The following is a 19496-nucleotide window of genomic DNA, read 5'->3' as shown; positions in this document are numbered from 1 at the left end:
GTCGAGCCCATCTCCAATGCTTGTCTGAGTCATCTCTTTTTGTCCCAAGTGTTATATGAACTTGTTGACATATTACTCGGGAGGTGTCAAAGATGGGCTCGGGTCGTTCTCGAAGGGGCTAGATTTATTCTCGACTGTGCCTCGAGCAATGAGAACTAAACAAATGGTTTCAATGCAATTAAGTCACGTCTTTTCACATGTAAAATAAAATTTAAAAAAAATAATAGTCTAACAACTTTAAAAAGAGGAGCATGATAAATGGTAAATACATATAATTTGATGTAGTTAGCACACAGTTAAATCATCTTACTCAAGCTTTGCCTAATAAATAATTAAAAGCCATGAACAATCTACTCATTTGAAACACTTACTAAAAGAAGGATTTGTATCTCCTCCGGATCCTCACAATGAGGGTCCGGAGAGGGGATCCAAATCCCTAAAAGAACACAAGAAGGAAGGCAAGGAAAATGAAAAGAGAAACTAGTGCTTTTTCATATTATACATAATTACTCAAAGCTGTTTAATTGATCGCTTGAAATCAAATGAGAGCATTCTAACAAGCCGTGATTCACCATTCTCAAGAGGAATGACAAACTATAAATTTCAATCAACAATTTTCTCTACAAGTTTATGGATTTTCTTCAGAATGGAACAACATACAATTTTGTAGCCCAAAGAAAGAAACGAGCAACATACATTTTGTAACCACTGGAAGAATGAGAAGGATATACAATTGGAAGTTACCTGCGCTTAGTAATGTCCTCCAGTTGATCTTTTAACAGAGTATGTTTATGCCGCATACTCTCAAGCCGAGTCTCAACCAAGTGCATTTCGTCTTTGAGGTGGTGGATTCGCTTCTCCAACCAAGTGACAACCTCAGATGATCTTTCACCTACTTGACTACCCAAGCCACTCCCGTAGTCCACAGGTGAGTTCACATGGATGTGTTGGGGTCTGGCTAATAGCGCAAGTATGCTCAACTACAATCAAAGAAACAAAATACGTTTTACCAACATCAAAGAATGCTGTCACATCATGCATCATGCTGCACACTGTACACAAACTAGAGCAATTTTAATTGGCTTTACTGCGGTTAGTAGCAAAGATCAAAATAGTAACAAATTAATCCAACAAGACAACAAGACAACAAGACAACAATTCAAGGAAAAATGTATACTCTTTAACCATTTATGGGGTATGCAATCTTGGATTCCTCAGCACCAGGGCCAACACGTGATAACAAATATTTGACCAACAGGGTCGAGAGTAAATACCTGCATGATGAAAATCACAACAAACACGATGACTATGATCAACGGAAGCTGGCTTTGAGTTCTCAAAGAGGCGTGGAATTTCAGCATAGATTCTCTCCCAACTTGCTGGGTCGCATCCATGGATTTAGACAAGTGTTGTACCCTAGCGTGTTCACTGGGCTCGTAAAACCTTTCTGTAGGTACACACATCTCTGCTTCAATTTGAGTATGAACTTCACATTTCTGAACCATGCTAACTGCAGGAATCCTCTCTGATTATGAAAATAACTATATGAATTAATCAGAGTATCCACAATAAAAATAATTGCATGATTCAAATTTTGTGCACAACAGTCCTACCTTCTTGTTTTTCAAGATTCTTCCTCTTCAACAATTCATGTGCCTGAATGAAACATTAGTGCACGCAAAATTTTAGGTAACTCTGACAAACTCCAAAATCAACACAGATGCTAAAATAAATAAATAAATAATACCATGTTTATCCAGGTTTCAAAAACTTCTCGACATTCTTCCATGGTAGACTGCACTATTTTGCCTGCGATTTCATACTCACTTAGCATAGATCAAACATAATACTGTTCACAAAAATACTCTAGATCCCTATTTTAAGAATACGCCAATGTTTTAAAAGGCTCATCTCAGGGCGTGCCTAGGCGCCCTCTGAGGCTGGGCTTAAGGGTTGCCGCCTCTGTTTTGAGGGAGTGGGCGTAAGGCGTCATAGGAGTCACCTAGGTGGCGGAAGGGTTTTAACTGCCAAACCCAAATTTTGGGTAGGGTCTTAACTGCCTCATACTTCTTCCTTGCACTATTGTCTCTCTGCCTTTTTTTTTCTGATTTTTATTTTTAATATAATGGATGTGTGTGCTGTTTGTGTGTATTGTTATATGTGTGCTCATTGTGCTATTCACCCTCTATTGTATATATATATATATATATATATATATATATATATATATATAATATGTATATGTGTGTATATATATTTATAATATATGTGTGTGCTCAGGGTGATTATTGGTAAATAATCTTCTTTTTTTATAATATAATATATATGTACGCTCAATATATATATTAAAAAATTTAGGTCCCGTGAGGCTTCGCCTCACGCCTAGGCTGAGTTATCCCTCGGCCGCCTCGCCCACGCCTCACACTTTTAATACACTGGTATACACACACGGATACACCCTCATAAATATTAGCTATTTTAATCTGGATAGAATGGCGCAAAAAATACTACAAAATCTAAAAGTCTAAAACCATTAAAGAGTAGCTTTTAATCACGACTCTATCAAGGGCTATTGCATAACTTCAATCAAAAAGTACAAAGCATGTTAAAGCAAAGCTACCAGCACTAAAGCACAAAACTTTCACTTAAAAGAAACGTCCTCCCCTAGAAAATCTTTGGGACATGCTTGTACAGAAAGCACAAGTCAAAAGGTATCAAACATATCTTCAACAAATTTTACTAGATTTTAAATGGTAGACTGCCATTACACTGACTTGGTGAAAATATACTTGATGAAATATGCATAGGGACACAACTCCTGTAATGCTCTCCGATGCACCAGCACTTTCCCAAGAGACAATGTCCCTGTGTATGTACATGTATAATCTTAATATTATTTATTTTGTCAGACACGACTTGAACACTACAGGATCATAATCCTGAAACATTCCGTACACAAGCAGTTCATCTTTTAACAAATTTTAATTCTTTGTATGAATTGTATTCTACTAACTCCGCCTATGTCTTACATGGCCGGTCCCAAGCCCGGATAAAGGAGGAGGGGGAGGGCGTCAGGTAGTCGACAGCCGGCACTCCATGATCACGTCGAATCCTTATGAAAATGAATCCAGAACAAAATCGCGCTAAAGCTAGGGCGTCACCAGTAAGTGGCGCGCTATGTGGCCCGAGCACAATGATAAGTGAGCAAGGGTCGCTGTATCTCCATCGGCACCCGGATGCAGTGTTAAATGAGCAAGGGGGCCATAGAAACTTCTTTTCGAACGACTCCACTCAAAGTTGTTTGGGAGCATATGCTCCTATCAACTTTACCCGGGACACACAAAAGAAGTACTTTGATCCTATTAGACGGGGGAGGGTGAAGAAGCTAGGACAGAAGGGTAGAGTTCAAGAGAGCAAAATGCGTTTAGGAACGTGGAATATAGGAACCTTAACGGGAAAATCTATGGAAGTAGTGGAAGTTATGGTGAGGAGAAGGATAAATATTATGTGCCTACAAGAAACTAAGTGGGTTGGTAGTAAGGCAAAGGATCTAGAAAACTCAGGGTTTAAACTTTGGTATTCGGGCACAAATAGAACGAGAAACGGTGTTGGCATCATCGTGGACAAGACCTTGGTACAAGATGTTGTAGATGTCAAGAGGGTAGGAGATAGAATCATGGCAATCAAGATTGTAATAGGACAAGAACTTATCAATGTGATTAGTGCGTACGCACCTCAAGTAGGGTTGGATACGAGTTCGAAGGAGAAATTTTGGGAAGATCTTGGAGACTTGGTGCAAGGAATTGCTCAGACGGAGAAGTTATTTATAGGAGGAGATTTAAATGGACACGTGGGTAGGGAGACAGGCAACTATGGAGGTTTTCATGGTGGCCATGGTTTTGGGGAGAGAAACGAGGATGGGGAAGCTATCTTGGATTTTGCAATGGCATATGATCTCTTCTTAGGCAACACCTTCTTTAAGAAGAGAGAAGAACATGTGATCACCTACAAGAGTGGGTCGTCAAAAACACAAATAGATTTTCTTCTAATGAGGAAAGGGGATCGTATAACTTGTAAGGATTGCAAAGTTATACCAGGAGAGAGCGTGGCTAATCAACATCGCTTGTTGGTGATGGATGTACATATCAAAGAGTAAGACAAAAGAACAAGACTTGGAAGTGCCCAAGGACTAGATGGTGGAATCTAAAAGAAGAAAAACAAGCCATTTTCAAAGAGAAGGTAATCACCCAATGTGTGTGGGATAGAGAGGGGGAAGCTAGCCAAATGTGGGATTCCATGGCTAGTTGTATTCGAAAAGTAGCAAAAGAGGTATTAGGAGAGTCCAAGGGCTTTGCCCCACACCAAAAGGAATCTTGGTGGTGGAATGAGGAGGTACAAACAAAGGTGAAGGCTAAGAAGGAATGTTGTAAAGCCTTATACAAGGAGAGGACAGATGAAAATGGTGAAAGGTATAGAAAAGCGAAGCAAGAGGCGAAGAAAGCTGTCAGAGAAGCTAAGTTAGCGGCTTACGACGATATGTATAAACGACTAGATACTAAAGAAGGAGAGTTGGATATCTATAAACTATCTAGAGCAAGGGAAAAGAAGACAAGGGACCTAAACCAAGTGAGGTGCATCAAGGATGAGGATGGAAAGGTTCTTGCTACAGAGAACGCGGTTAAAGACAGATGGAGAGGTTATTTTCATAATCTTTTCAATGAAGGACATGAAATGAGTGCTTCTTTAGGGGAGTTGAGTAACTCAGAAGAGTGTAGAAACTACTCTTTTTATCGTCGAATCCGGAAAGAAGAAGTGGTTGTAGCTTTGAAGAAGATGAAGCATAAAAAAGCAATAGGCCCAGACGATATACCAATCGAAGTGTGGAAACTTTTGGGAGAGACGGGTATAACATGGCTCACTGACCTTTTCAATAGGATTTTGAAAACGAAGAAGATGCCAAATGAGTGGCGAACGAGCACTTTGGTGCCTATCTACAAGAATAAGGGCGATGTACAAAATTGCATGAACTATAGGGGTATTAAGCTAATGAGTCATACAATGAAGCTCTGGGAGAGAGTCATTGAGCATAGATTGAGGCAAGAGACACGGGTTTCGGACAACCAATTCGGGTTCATGCCAGGGCGCTCAACCATGGAGGCAATCTATCTCTTACGAAGATTGATGGAAAGATATAGAGATGGGAAAAAGGATTTACACATGGTCTTTATAGATTTGGAAAAAGCGTATGATAGGGTCCCAAGAGACATTCTTTGGAGGATTTTAGAGAAGAAAGGAGTACGAGTAGCATATATCCAAGCTATAAAGGATATGTATGAAGGAGCAAAGACTGCCGTAAGAACTCATGAAGGACAAACCGAAAGCTTTCCCATAACTGTAGGATTACATCAAGGCTCATCCTTAAGTCCTTACCTTTTTGCGTTGGTAATGGATGAGTTAACAGGACATATTCAAGATGATATTCCTTGGTGTATGCTTTTCGCAGACGATATAGTGTTGATAGATGAAACTCAGGAAGGGGTAAATGCAAAGCTTAACCTTTGGAGAGAAGTGTTGGAATCTAAAGGTCTTCGCCTAAGCCGATCAAAGACAGAATATATGGAGTGCAAGTTCAGTGCAAATGGAGGCCAAAACGAGTTAGGGGTGAGGATCGGAGATCAAGAAATACCAAAGAGCGACCGTTTTCGTTACCTAGGATCTATCTTGCAAAAGAACGGAGAATTAGATGGAGATCTCAACCATAGAATACAAGCTGGATGGATGAAGTGGAAGAGTGCATCCGGCGTGTTGTGTGACCGCCGTATGCCACTGAAGCTCAAGGGAAAATTTTATAGGACGGCAATAAGGCCGGCGATGCTGTATGGCACAGAATGTTGGGCGGTGAAACATCAACACGTACACAAAATGGGTGTAGCGGAGATGAGGATGCTTCGTTGGATGTGTGGGCACACGAGAAAGGATAAGATTAGGAATGAGGATATCCGGGGTAAAGTAGGAGTAGCCGAAATTGAAGGAAAGATGAGAGAAAATCGGTTACGGTGGTTTGGACATGTGCAAAGAAGGCCTACTGACGCTCCGATTAGAAGATGCGACTATGGGACAGAGGTTCAGGGCCGAAGGGGTAGAGGAAGACCTAGGAAAACTTTGGAAGAGACTCTAAGAAAAGACTTAGAGTACTTGGATCTAACGAAGGACATGACACAGGATCGAGCACAATGGCGTTCTAAGATTCATATAGCCGATCCCACTCAGTGACTTGGATTTTCCAAGTCTCCAACCGAGAAGTTTTCCTCACTCGGGAAATTAAGGGAACACTACCCCAACCTACATGCTCCACTCAGAAAGCTTCAACATACAAGCTTCAACATACAAGCTTCAACAAAAGAAAATTCAAAGAACTTAGCAAAGAAGGCTTTGGTGTATTTAACACAATACGTTGAAATGAAGGAAAGCTTATTTATTGATATCCCCGATAAGCTACAAATATGTACATATACATGAGTCAAAATAAACACACAAGAGGGAGCTTTCACAAAGGTTGCTTAGGAGAAGTCTCAGCAGTCGGTAGAGCCCCAGAAAGAGAAGGCACCGGAGGGGGATCATTTGGAGCCTCAGTACTGGACAGAACCCTAGAAGGAGGAGGCATCAGAGGTTGATCATTTGGAGCTTCATTACGCGGTACAGCCCCAGAAGACGAAGGCAATAAATGCCTTTGGAACAAACCCACAAATCTCTGATGATCAAGTAAAACCTGACCATCAGTTTCCTTCATCTGGTCAAGCTTCCTCTTCATGTTTGTAGCATAGTCATGTGCGAGCCGGTGCAACTGTTTATTCTCATGCTTGAGCCCCCTAATCTCCTGTTTGAGACTCATCACTTCAGCCGCCAATGATTCAACTTGGCGGGTTCGAGCAAATAGGCGTTGGGCCATATTAGACACAGAACCTGCACACTGCACACTGAGAGCCAGCGAATCCTTAACAGCTAACTCATCAGACCGTTTGGAAAGTAGTCTGTTATCTTTGGGAGTGAGAAGGTTCCTGGCCACCACCGCAGCGGTCATATCATTCTTCATCACGGAATCCCCAACGGTAAGAGGACCAGTAGGGGAGACGAAGGATGGGCGCCATATGTTGTCTGGAGAAGGCGGGGCTGCCTCTTCAACAAGGTTCAAGTCAAAACGACGGTCGGAGGGGCCAGACATTTTCAAAGGTGTTGAAGAGAGAAGAGGTCGGACAAATCAAGATCTTAGAAGTGCAAGAATGAAGCTTCTACTGGTGGAGATTCAAGTGTGCTTTGGAACTTAATGTCAGCCCCTATAAAAATCTGCACTCGACGGAGCTTCAGAAATCGAAGAGGCGCCTGCTCAGAAATCGAAGAGGCGTTTGCTTTCTCAAAAGCTGGGCTGCTTAGAGATCACGAGGGTTGATCTCAGAAATCGAAGAGGCGTTTGCTTTCTCAAAAGTTGGGTTGCTCAAAGACCACGAAGGCCGATCTCAGAAATCGAAGAGGCGCTCGCTTTCTCAAAAGCTGGGCTCCCCAGAGACCACGAGGGCCGATCTCAGAAATCGAAGAGGCACCTACTTTTCCAGCCTTGTCAGCACCTGTCATACGCACACTCAGCTTGGCGGAAATTATGGGCATTTTGTCAAAGACTTCTGGGGAAGTAGAAAACACATGAATCTTACTGTTCAATCACCCACTTCCCACACGCAACAATAGCTCATGGGTACCACAGATAACTTTGCCAAAGTTCTCTGCCAAAGTTGAGCACGTGAAGCTTGCAGCTCCCACTACATCGCTCTGACCAAGAAGGGTAAAAGAATAGCAAAGAAACAGCACTAACAAAGTTTAGACCCATAAATTTTGAAGGTCTAGCTACCATATTATTACCACAAGGGTAAAGGAACAGTACCACTGCTGGATAATTGGAAAGTCCCTGTGTGTCAACCTCTGTGCTTCGTGGCAAGGTAGACTAGCAAACCTGCCCAACCTTTACTCACATTCGAGAAAACACTTCCAATAAGATTGCTTGCTCCAAAATCGAAGAGGCACCGTCCTCCGAATCTCAAGAGCCAGACTCCCAACATGACTACTTTCTTAAAAATCGAAGAGAGGGTAAAGGAACAGTACCATTGCTGGATAATTGGAAAGTCCCTGTGTGTCAACCTCTGTGCTTCGTGGCAAGGTAGACTAGCAAACATGCCCAACCTTTACTCACATTCGAGAAAACACTCCCAACAAGATTGCTTGCTCCAAAATCGAAGAGGCACCGCCCTCCGAATCTCGAAAGCCAGACTCCCAACATGATTACTTTCTAAAAAATCGAAGAGACACTGCTCTCCGAATCTCGAGAGCCAGACCCCCAGCATGATTGCTTTCTCAAAAATCGATGAGGCATCGTTCTCCGAATCAATCGAAGAGGCGCTCGCTTTCTCAAAAGCTGGGCTGCTCAGAGACCACGAGGGCCGATCTCAGAAATCGAAGAGGCACCTACTTTTCTAGCCTTGTCAGCACCTGTCACACGCACACTCAGCTTTGCAGAAATTATGGGCATTCTGTCGAAGACTTCTGGTGAAGTAGAAAGCACATGAATCTTACTGTTCAATCACCCACTTCCTACACGCAACAATAGCTCATGGGTACCACAGATAACTTTGCCAAAGTTCTCTGCCAAAGTTGAGCACGTGAAGCTTGCAGCTCCCACTACATCGCTCTGACCAAGAAGGGTAAAAGAATAGCAAAGAAACAGCACTAACAAAGTTTAGACCCATAAATTTTGAAGGTCTAGCTATCATATTATTACCCACAAGGGTAAAGGAACAGTACCACTGCTGGATAATTGGAAAGTCCCTGTGTGTCAACCTCTGTGCTTCGTGGCAAGGTAGACTAGCAAACATGCCCAACCTTTACTCACATTCGAGAAAACACTCCCAACAAGATTGTCTGCTCCAAAATCGAAGAGGCACCGTCCTCCGAATCTCGAGAGCCAGACTCCCAACATGATTACTTCCTCAAAAATCGAAGACACTGCTCTCCGAATCTCGAGAGTCAGACCCCCAGCATGATTGCTTTCTCAAAAATCGAAGAGGCATCGTTCTCCGAATCTCGAGAGCCAGATACCACAGACCACTTTTTCAAAGTGCTCTGACAGAGCTAAAACATGTGAAACTGGCAGCTCCCACTACCGTGCTATGACCAAGCAGGGTAAAGGAATAACATTACTACTTGTTGTTAGGGAGACTCCTATATATGTCAACCTCCATCCCCAACGGACAGGCAGACCTGCAAAAATGCTCAACCCTTCATCATATCTGAGAGGGCACTCCCAACGAAGCCTTTCGAAATATTCAGCTTTCTTTCCCCCCGATAATACCTCTGCAAACAAGCTATACTAGAGCAAGAATATCTCATATCATCAGGGTTAAAAGCAAGAGTATCCCATATCATGCTTTTTCCCTGTCTTTTCTTTTGGCCTTGTTTTTACCTGCAAGACAAGGAGAAAGAGAGCAATCAGTCAGCACTTGGAATCAAGCTTCCAGCCAGGAACTGACTGCCTGGAACCCCTTACCTGATTACTTACCTGGCATTGCTCTCGAGTACTCATCTTCAACATCTTATGTTTCCAGGGAAGATTCCGCATCTGCTTGAGGAACAGATAGGGCAAGTGCGAAGGATACAAGGAAGCATGTGGAGACAAGCGTAACAGCACACGTGCCGATACATCCATTACTCTGTCAAAAGCAAAAGTATCCCATATCAGCAGGGTGGAACGTACTCTAGATTTGATGGACTTGTTTTGACCCTCAAATTCTTCAGTCGGCCTTATACTCTGGAGGAAACCAGAAAACCCTCCAGCTCAGTTCAAGAATAAGCCTGTGGAAAGTTACTTCTTCAAAAGCAAAAGTATCTCATATCATCTCTTCTCATTTTTCTTCTCTTTATCCTTCATGCTGCTGCAAGATGGGGAGAAGGTGAACAATCAGTCGGAGCTCTGATTGCTTACCTTGTCTGTCACCTCTTTCAGCAGACCCCCTAGCTCGGCGACTTGGGGGACTCCTACTACATGGTTTGTATCGCGCTTGACCAAGCCTGAAACTACAAGTAAGCTTCAAGTGAAATTGATACATTACCTTGTGCATCTCCACCAGTTAAAGATACCACCCCTGGATGGAGGAAGAGTACTTCCAGAGAAGATGCCACATCTACCTATGAGACAGATAAGGCAAGTCAAGACGACACCACACTCCGATACTTAGAAGTTTCGTGATTACGAGATCATTCTCCCACAATATTTCCTAATGTCATTTGTACTAAATCATTCACTTGTACTCACTAAAGGAGAGCTTGAACCTATGTACTTGTGTAAACCCTTCACAATTAATGAGAACTCTTCTATTCCGTGGACGTAGCCAATCTAGGTGAACCACGTACATCTTGTGTTTGCTTTCCTATCTCTATCCATTTATATACTTATCCACACTAATGACCGGAGCAATCTAGCGAAGATCACAAAAAGCGACCGTTTTCGCTACCTAGGATCTATCTTGCAAGAGAACGGAGAATTAGATGGAGATCTCAACCATAGAATACGAGCTGGATGGAAAGAGTGCATCCGGCGTGTTGTGTGACCGTCGTAGGCCACTGAAGCTCAAGGGAAAATTTTATAGGACGGCAATAAGGCCAGCGATGTTGTATGGCACATAATGTTGGGTGGTGAAGCATCAACACGTACACAAAATGGGTGTAGCGGAGATGAGGATGCTTCGTGGGATGTGTGGGCACACGAGAAATGATAAGATTGGGAATGAGGATATCCGAGGTAAAGTAGGAGTAGCCGAAATTGTAGGAAAGATGAGAGAAAATCGGCTCCGGTGATTTGGACATGTGCAAAGAAGGCCGACTGACGCTCCGGTTCGAAGATGTGACTACGGGACAGAGGTTCAGGGCCGAAGGGGTAGAGGAAGACCTAGGAAAACTTTGGAAGAGACTCTAAGAAAAGACTTAGAGTACTTGGATCTAACGGAAGACATGACACAAAACCGAGCGCAATGGCGTTCTAGGATTCATATAGCCGACCCCACTTAGTGGGAAAAGGCTTTGTTGTTGTTGTTGTTGTTGTATGAATTGTATTCTACTAGAAACTAGAAAGTAAACAATTTTAAATTCATATCATATGTTTTTTGGTATGACTTACTACATCTTGACCCATATATACGTAACTATGTATGCCTATCTTTGCCTATCGTGTAATTTCTTTGGGAACTCTGGTGTTTCCCATGTTGATCAATCAAATCATTTTCATGTCGATCAATCAAATCATTTTCATGTCACATGTTTATGTCCATGATTGGCCAACACAAACCAAGATAAATTCAAGAAGTACACAAGTGTTGTCCAGGGCACACCTTTCCAAACAGTTCTCTTTGAAAATGCCACGTTAATATAAATCTTCAAATTGCAGCATTCCTTTGATCCATCAGGATCTCTCTCAATGTCCCAAAATCCCTGAAATGAATAAAAAAATATGAGATAAATTGACTTTGGTTAAAGATAATTGATTTCTATTTTATTACAATGGCAAAGGTTTAGCAAGGTAATCAATAAATTTTTAAGAAAGATATCATCTAAAACATGTAATGTGAATTATGAAATTGGATGAAATGCAACTTATACCTCAACACGGAAATAATCTCCATAAGGCACATCATTGATTTCTTGTGATGTCTCAATAACTAAGTGGCTGGCAAAAGTCAAAGTTAATGTGTCACGAAAATAACTCGCGCATTCTTGAGATGAAAGCAAAGTGTGGACTGCATAAAGTTGTTGGATTATTTACAGTTCATAATAACCATCTGGCCCAGACAAAACAAGGTTTTCAAATGTGCGAACTCAAGTTGACATGGCACCAAGTTAATCTGTCATCCCTTCCTCACAATAATAATCACAATCTATGCAATTGCAAACCAATTCAAGAAACATTTAAAAATGGTATTATAAACACTATATCAGCAACCTGTTTCTGTGAACTCGAAATTTCTGGAGCTCCTGGCAGCTGCCAAATTTTGCACCTTTATGACAACATTATGTCCGGTGTTAAAACAGACTGAAACACAAAAGAATCAAACAGAGCATGTAGGCACACATGAGAGATTCATACAGTAAATGATAAAATTAAAAAACGGCCATACCAAAATAAATTTTTATAGGGTGCTGAAAAGAAACATCACGGGAATGGCCAAACTCATGAGGTTTCCATGGAGTACACTTCAACTCTGAAAAGGCATAAAACCATACAGATTAAAAACTTAAAAACAAAACAAGCATAGAATTTTGCCTCAATATTCTAGAACCATCAAGAAACCTGAATAATGCACTAAATACAGGGATTCATCACGCTCCAGGAATTTACCTTTATCTCCACAACTTCTATGAAATGATTCTGTGAACACATCGTCGGAGAAAAATAAACTAAAGAAATCTTCAACCTTTATCTGCACTTCATAGATTGGATGTTAATTTTCAAACTTTTCCATAATGGAAACACTATTTGAAATGATAAAAATAAGTAAAAATAATAATAATGGCAGAACATAAAAGACGATACTAGATTCCCCTCCCTGAAGCTTAGTTGTACTTCACAAACTTACCTTCTAGTTTTTTAAAATTATGGTTCCCTTTCCAGTGGTAATAGGAGTAAACATTTAATTATACGGAAATTTTTTAAAATGCCATATGAACTTATACACTTTTTATCAATTTATCATATAAAAAAAAAAAAGGTCGTACCCAGTGCACAAGGCTCCCGCTTTACGCAGGGTCTGAGAGAGGTGAATGTCGGCTAGCCTTACCCCCATTTATGGAGAGGCTGCTCCCAATATCAATTTATCATATCAACTAAAAATATAAGCAATTTGTCATATCAACTTTCTGAAATCATTAATTTGTCATATACCCTTCACGGAGGTTTTCCATCTAAAATAAGTCATGTGCCTGCACATGACTTGTCTTTAGGGTTATTTAGGACATTTTAACTCTCCATTCTCCTTCTAAAAAGTTGCGTTTGATGCAACAAACATTTAGGGTTTCTACAAACTAAAAAATGAAAATGATTATACAATGGAATAATATTTTTTATATTCTAAATACAAATGAAACTTAATATAATAACATGATATAATTTTGATCAAGTTTCTCTCCAACAGTATAGTCCTCAAAACATATATCACCTGTTTGTGAAGTATAGTTTGTCCCCTAAAACAATGGTAAACATCAAACTTACATTGTTTTTACAAAGTTATTGCTCATGGAAAACAATGAAATGAAAATGAGGTCAACTGTCGGAAATAACCCTAAAGTGAGGTCAACTGTCGGAAATAACCCTAAAGGGTACTGCAATTATACCAAACTTCAAGGGAGAAGAATGTAGTTAACATACGTTCATATATGATTATCCCGAGAAATAAAGAAAATTACCGGAAACTGTGACTCTGCAACCTTTGTATAGCACTCCGGAACTGCATGTCAAAAATAACCAGCTCAGCTAACAAGACAAACCAGAATTGGTGGATCCAATATTGCTCAAACATGAAATTTGAAGAATAAATATAGAAGCATCGATTAAATTACCAAAACCTAGTAGCCAATCAACAGAGATATGCACATGCTTTAGCAAGATTTGAACCCATAAACCTACCCTTTTAGAACCTAAACCAAAGCTTAAGGACTGCATGTATAATTTTATCAATCAGAAATGCATATACAGATCAAATGTTTCATGCACATCCCATCCCATTAAGACCCAAAATATTTCATGCTTCTAGAAAGAGATGAAGTGGTGAGATAGAAACTGTATTCCACAGGGGCATAGCACAACACAAAGACTTGTAACACCCAAAGGAATCCAAGTTTGATCACAGCTCATTCATGACAAATGAAGCAACATTAGCAATGATTCTAGATTGTACAATAAACTCACCGTTTGGAGCATCAGAGCTTTCCTCTTTCCAGATCAAAGTATCTTTCGAACATGAAGGGTCATTATTCCGAGCTGGTTCTAAATCCTCTTCTACAGTATCGTATTGCTCTGGAATTGATGTCAACACAGAGTCGTCTACAACATTGGAGGCAAGCTTAGAGTCTTGTGAAACAATATCCTCGTTCCTGGTCCAGAATTATATAAAAATAAGTCACAATTACAAATCATCATCTACCAGAGTAAAATATTAATGATATTTCTGATGAAGTACCTGTCAGTGGAATCCAATTCATCAACTAAGCACTGGGAGCTTTCCACCCTTTCAATTCCAGCTCCATTCTCTTGACTGCCAGTCTCAGATAACATGTCCTGACAGAAAATTGCAGATAAAGAGGGAGGAGAAAGAAAGAAAGTCATGATGAGATCTTTTGAGTTAAGTATGCATATATTGTAATACGTTGATGTCAAACTGAAGGCAAAAGACTGATCATGCATAATAAGAAATTTACATGTTGTAACTATTAGTCAGGTCTTTCCATTTCCTTGTGACTAGGCTTTCACACTATCATATGATTTTAAGACTATTACAAAGGTCTTCACATTTTCCTGTAACTAGTATATATACCGAAATGAACAGAATAACTCAGAAGTCCTCACAAGAAATCCTATTAAAAAAAATTATGTCCCATTTAAAGAAAATGAATTTATCGCCGCCAACTGTAATACAAATAAATTAGCACCTGTTCTGTAATCTCTTTGGCACCATCAACATATTGCGACCATCCATCATTTATTATCTTAAATGCTTCGTCACGTGACAGAAAGGATGCAAAGAAGTACTGCCAAATCAGTAAGTGGTGTAAGATATTGCTGAAATGACAATAAAAGGAGCAAGGGGTTTACAAGATATCACCAGTACATAGTAAACATCAGATTTGGCATTACCTTCTTGCTTCCAGCAAAAATTTCTATGGCATTAGGGAAGATCCCTGCTGTCTTTGCTCTTCGTACACTTGTGACTTCTTGCAATGGGATTATTTTCTGAAGAGGAATTTACTTTTCATACATAATAATATTTTATAAAGTCCAAACCAAAATGAGAACATAGTTTTACACAAAGTGAGCTTGAATCTCCTGAAAGAACCAATGTCCTAGAAACAGAACTGGCAAAAGAACTCCCCACCTAATGTCCTAGGAGAAACTTAAGGCCATCTACAGTGTGATAACATTCAAACTAAAAAAGAAGCAGAGATCTATTAGGATCATATCTCCAATATGTCTTCAACTTCTGAAACACTCTCTTGAACCGTATGGATCCATGGAGAATAGGTGAATTCTTTCATTGTGTTGCTATATTGTTCAGAGCCTTCCTGACTTCAACCAACCTCAAGAACTGCCTTAGCAACAAAGTTCCACATACTCCAGTAGACTGTCTATGATATCAAAGGAACGATGCACTAGGAGAGACTTGGGTCATCTTTAGTGTGACAAAGGTTAAACCCGAAGAGTATTAAAAGCTTTGTATCAAGCAGACATCTTCTCAGATAATATCTTTTAGGGATGTGATTTTCACAAACCCTTTTTGGCTTCTCACACACCCCTCTTGATTTCTGGCCATTGGATTGAACAAATCAAACGAAAATAAAGGACAGGATTAGACAAGGGTGTACTTGGACTACATCCTTAAATGTTTGCAATTGCTGAATTCTTGGATCTAAAGGCAACTTATAGATGACTAAGCAAAACCTATCCTTCAAGCAAACTATACAGGCTCCACGTATAAAATTGTAGATCATCATCTGCATCCAAACGCTCAAGTGCTAAATCTAATCAAAAGCTACAAATGAAAAAGCTCGCTGTATCAATTCCAATTATCTTTATGCTTCAGTATTAAACCCATAAAGTTCCCCAAAATTTTCCTGCTTTAATACCACAAATTTCTTTATAGTTAGCTGTTTTTATATCAAAGACTGCCAAAAATTGGAATATCAGTATCAGTTTTGATTACTGTTTGATTCCTGGATCCCTTTTAACACGTAGAATCAATTAACCCATTGAAAAATAAACACTAATGAAGAAACAGGGGAACAGAACATCAAACTATACATAAAAACGGGACAAAAACTATTTGTCCTTCCATCCTCATCTTTCTGATCAACAAGAAAGTAGAGATATCAAACTTCGTGGCTGTATAAGCCAGTAAAGTTGTCTTCTTTTTACTCTTGGGTAGGTAGTTGTTTAATAATCGAGGTCTCCATTGTATATAGCATTTTCAGCTATCCCACATGTATGATTGAACAATAATGCACAAGTAAAATTTGTTGAAATTATAACTAAAATTGCTAGAAGCAGAGGAAGATGAAATATCAGCATAAAGAGGCTAAAGTGGAAAGACGGAGGTAATTCAAATCAGGCTTTTTAGCCAAAATGGTCCCTAAGATTTGCATAACTCCTCACTTTGGTCCTTGAGATTTGAAATCAATAGAATTGGTCCCTGAGTTTATCCACCATCAATCATTTTGATTCTTTTGTGAAAAATCTCCATTAAATAAGAATAAAATGACCAAAATACCCTTACTTTTTGTCAAATCATTTTGGCCCATTGTTTATTAAATTGAGGGTATATTTGTCATTTTGGTCTGGAAGGACTAAAATGATTGATAGTGGACAATCTCAGGAACCACTTCTATTGATTTCAAATCTCAGGGACCAAAGTGATGTGTTATGCAAATCTCAGCGACCATTTTGGCTAAAAATCCTTCAAATCAAAGAAAAGAATATATGATGCATAGCACTTAATTTGCAACAATTGTAAAATTTGTTATATATGACGAAGTTGAGGACAAGTTGGACACCATACCTTTGTCTCAAATCCAAAAATATTCGAGTAAAAGCAAATATAATGAACAAACAGGTACATATGACCCTACAAGAAACATATAATAAGTTAGCAAAGCCAAGCAGGATACGTGTTAAAAATGACCGTTCAATCAAGAAGTAAATAAAAAGAGTTAAAATTCTGGACAAAATCAATATTTCATCATGAACCAAAACAAAGAGTATGGCAAAGCAATAACCTAGTAACTAAACAATGAGAAGGCAGTACATCAGTTTAACTATAAGAGAGATACTACAACACCTGAATTTCTAAATAATAACATTTAGAACATAACAAATGAACCTGAATAAGTATGTTCTCCTGGAATGCACAGTTGAAATCTTCGATGAGGGCCTATATTAAACAGGAAAAAAGTAGAGGAAAGGGAGAAAATGTCAAAGACACTCAAATAACATTAAAGTAAGAATAAGATTCAACTCTATGCATACATGGATGTGAGAGAGAGAGAGAGAGAGAGAGAGAGAACTTCCTCTACTTATCATCGCACTGAATGCTCAACAACTATAACTATTCGAATCAACATGTAAAGTCATGTTCCTCTGAGCATCATATATACTCCACTAGAGGACATTGTACACTTCGACACACAAACGGTTAAATGTCATCCAAAAGTCAATAATCTGTGTGTTATTGCATCCCATAACCCAGTCTACTTTTTTTAGAAGAAAATATAGAATAAGCTTTTACTATTCCTTTGAATTACAAACTTACTACTCAACGATAAAGTGAAGATATCCAAGAAAAAATAGGCATTTTACCTCCTATCATTCACTGCAATGCCTAACAGGCCAAATATTGCCCCCAAGATAACTACTCACATTATAATTCCTGCATAAATGGATTCTACTCATGCTTTATGGTATTGTTCAGCAATTAAGTTTTCTTCAAAATATTTTGACCAGTTTTAAATAATTGATTAGTATCAACAAACAGGACACATCAGAAAAATCTGATCATGTTCATATGTATCGTTACAACAATGATTGTATCAGGTCTGATGCTCAAGTACCCTAGGTGTTGTACATAAGTACTCCTATGTTATTCTTAGCTGTCCTCTCTACTCTTATTTTTCTTTAAGTCAGTACTCTGTTGAGTTTTAATTCTAGCAAACTTACGGCACCTAAAAACAACCAAATACATAACCTTTTCCTTACTAATCATAGGTTCAAATTTTCTTCTCCTAGAACAGCCTCAAAGATATTACTTTTCTTCTTACTTTTCCGCCAATCTCCGATCTTCTCCAAAATCAGTTTACTCTCAAATGACAAATCTGTCCAATGACCACTGTTACTCCTGGAGATGGATTGAACCTCGAAGCAGTTTTGCATTGCTAGATAAGCATAAGATTTCCTCCAAGTTTCGAATTACAATTACTTTCCCATTCCATATATCAATAGAAAATGTTAAGTCCCAGGATGGTTAGCATCCATACTTTACTTTCCGTTTCTAAATCACAATCAAAACGAAAAAAAACCATAACCGAAAAAAAAAAAAACACAATAAGAAAGCGGGAAAAGAAACTCTTTGAATAAAAACCGAAACTCTGTTAACTCACTTCATCAGGCGGAAGGCGAAACAACTGGCGATACTCTTCACTCTTCAGTGATGCTGCAGACTGTAATATAAAAGCAAACAAATAAAAAAATAAACACAATTTTCCTCATTTTTTACTCAGATAATCATTTCTTCACCAAAACTAGTCTAAATTAATTTTTCACAAGCAACAAAATTGCACTGATTTCCCCTCCCCAAATTGGAATGTAACAATTAACTAACAAATACAAAAGAATTTGAAGTGCGATTGTGTTTCCAAACTGGGAGGCCAAAATTACGAACTTTCCAGAACCACAGTACAAGTAAAAAGAATATGCGAACGGGGATGACCTGATCGGCGGTGGGAGATGAATTGCAAGTCTCGCTGCAATCGGGTGTGACAGCCGAGCAAGAGAAAAGCGGCGAAGACGAGCCTTCAGCTTCGGAGGGGGCGTCGGCGGTAGAGAGTCTGGACGGCGTGGACGACGGCGAGGGCTCCTTGATCGGGTTCTGTGGAGGAGCTTCGATCCTCTCCGGGCTCGCGGTGACCACGGCCATGGGTGATATGTTTCGGGTCGGAGTCAAGAGGAAGGAGAAGTGGACTTTTAATTTTGGTTGGGGGAAAAAGCGTCGGTTAGGTTGTTGTGTTGTTGGGGCTGGGAGTTGCAATCGACGTCGGTGGGTTTGAAAACGAGGGAAATTCGAGAGGCGGTCTGAAGGGAGTCGGTCGGCCGACGTTGGTTTTCCACGTGGCCTTTTAAAATTGAACGAGCTAATTACGATTAGATCGGAATGAATAATCTCGTTTGGCATAGTGTTTAAGATTGTATCGGAATAAATAATTTTTTTTTTCAAATGATAGATTTGTTAGATTAGATACTATATTAGAAAGCCGACGAGATTCAAACTCACGCCGTAGTAAAGACAATAATTCTCTCCTTTATTGTGATAGAAGATCACTTGCATCGGTATAATATAATTTGTATTAGTATAGTTTTTATGATTGGATTAGAATATAATTAGTGTTGTGGCTTATTTTATCTAACGGGGAGAGGGGTGCATGGCAAA

The 19496-nt window shown here is 39.6% G+C and overlaps 2 protein-coding genes across 3 annotated transcripts; both read right to left on the bottom strand.

The window, feature by feature from the left end:
• Window positions 1–468: 468 nt before the first annotated feature.
• On the bottom strand, window positions 469–19160 carry LOC126613244 (protein VASCULAR ASSOCIATED DEATH 1, chloroplastic-like). 2 transcript variants are annotated; one of them, XM_050281160.1, is made up of 18 exons: window positions 18780–19160; window positions 18451–18510; window positions 17178–17228; window positions 16857–16922; window positions 14942–15037; window positions 14737–14835; window positions 14268–14365; window positions 13997–14181; window positions 13495–13535; window positions 12431–12512; window positions 12210–12293; window positions 12035–12124; window positions 11695–11831; window positions 11427–11526; window positions 1748–1809; window positions 1614–1656; window positions 1275–1525; window positions 469–980 (listed from the first exon to the last, which is right to left on the bottom strand). In XM_050281160.1, the coding sequence occupies exons 1-18, from the start codon at window positions 18984–18986 to the stop codon at window positions 741–743; spliced, it is 1992 nt and encodes a 663-aa protein (XP_050137117.1). In that variant the 5' UTR covers window positions 18987–19160; the 3' UTR covers window positions 469–740. The 2 variants fall into 2 exon arrangements, with proteins under 2 accessions (XP_050137117.1, XP_050137118.1); XM_050281161.1 differs by having other exon boundaries at window positions 11695–11761; window positions 12035–12089; window positions 18780–19158.
• On the bottom strand, window positions 5988–9284 carry LOC126613321 (uncharacterized). Its single transcript, XM_050281165.1, has 2 exons — window positions 8221–9284; window positions 5988–8002 (listed from the first exon to the last, which is right to left on the bottom strand). The coding sequence occupies exon 2, from the start codon at window positions 7220–7222 to the stop codon at window positions 6548–6550; it is 675 nt and encodes a 224-aa protein (XP_050137122.1). The 5' UTR covers window positions 7223–8002; window positions 8221–9284; the 3' UTR covers window positions 5988–6547.
• Window positions 19161–19496: the final 336 nt, after the last annotated feature.

Source organism: Malus sylvestris, chromosome 2, assembly GCF_916048215.2.
Source record: "Malus sylvestris chromosome 2, drMalSylv7.2, whole genome shotgun sequence".
Lineage (NCBI taxonomy): Eukaryota > Viridiplantae > Streptophyta > Magnoliopsida > Rosales > Rosaceae > Malus > Malus sylvestris.
This window is presented reverse-complemented; position numbering and strand designations above follow the sequence as displayed.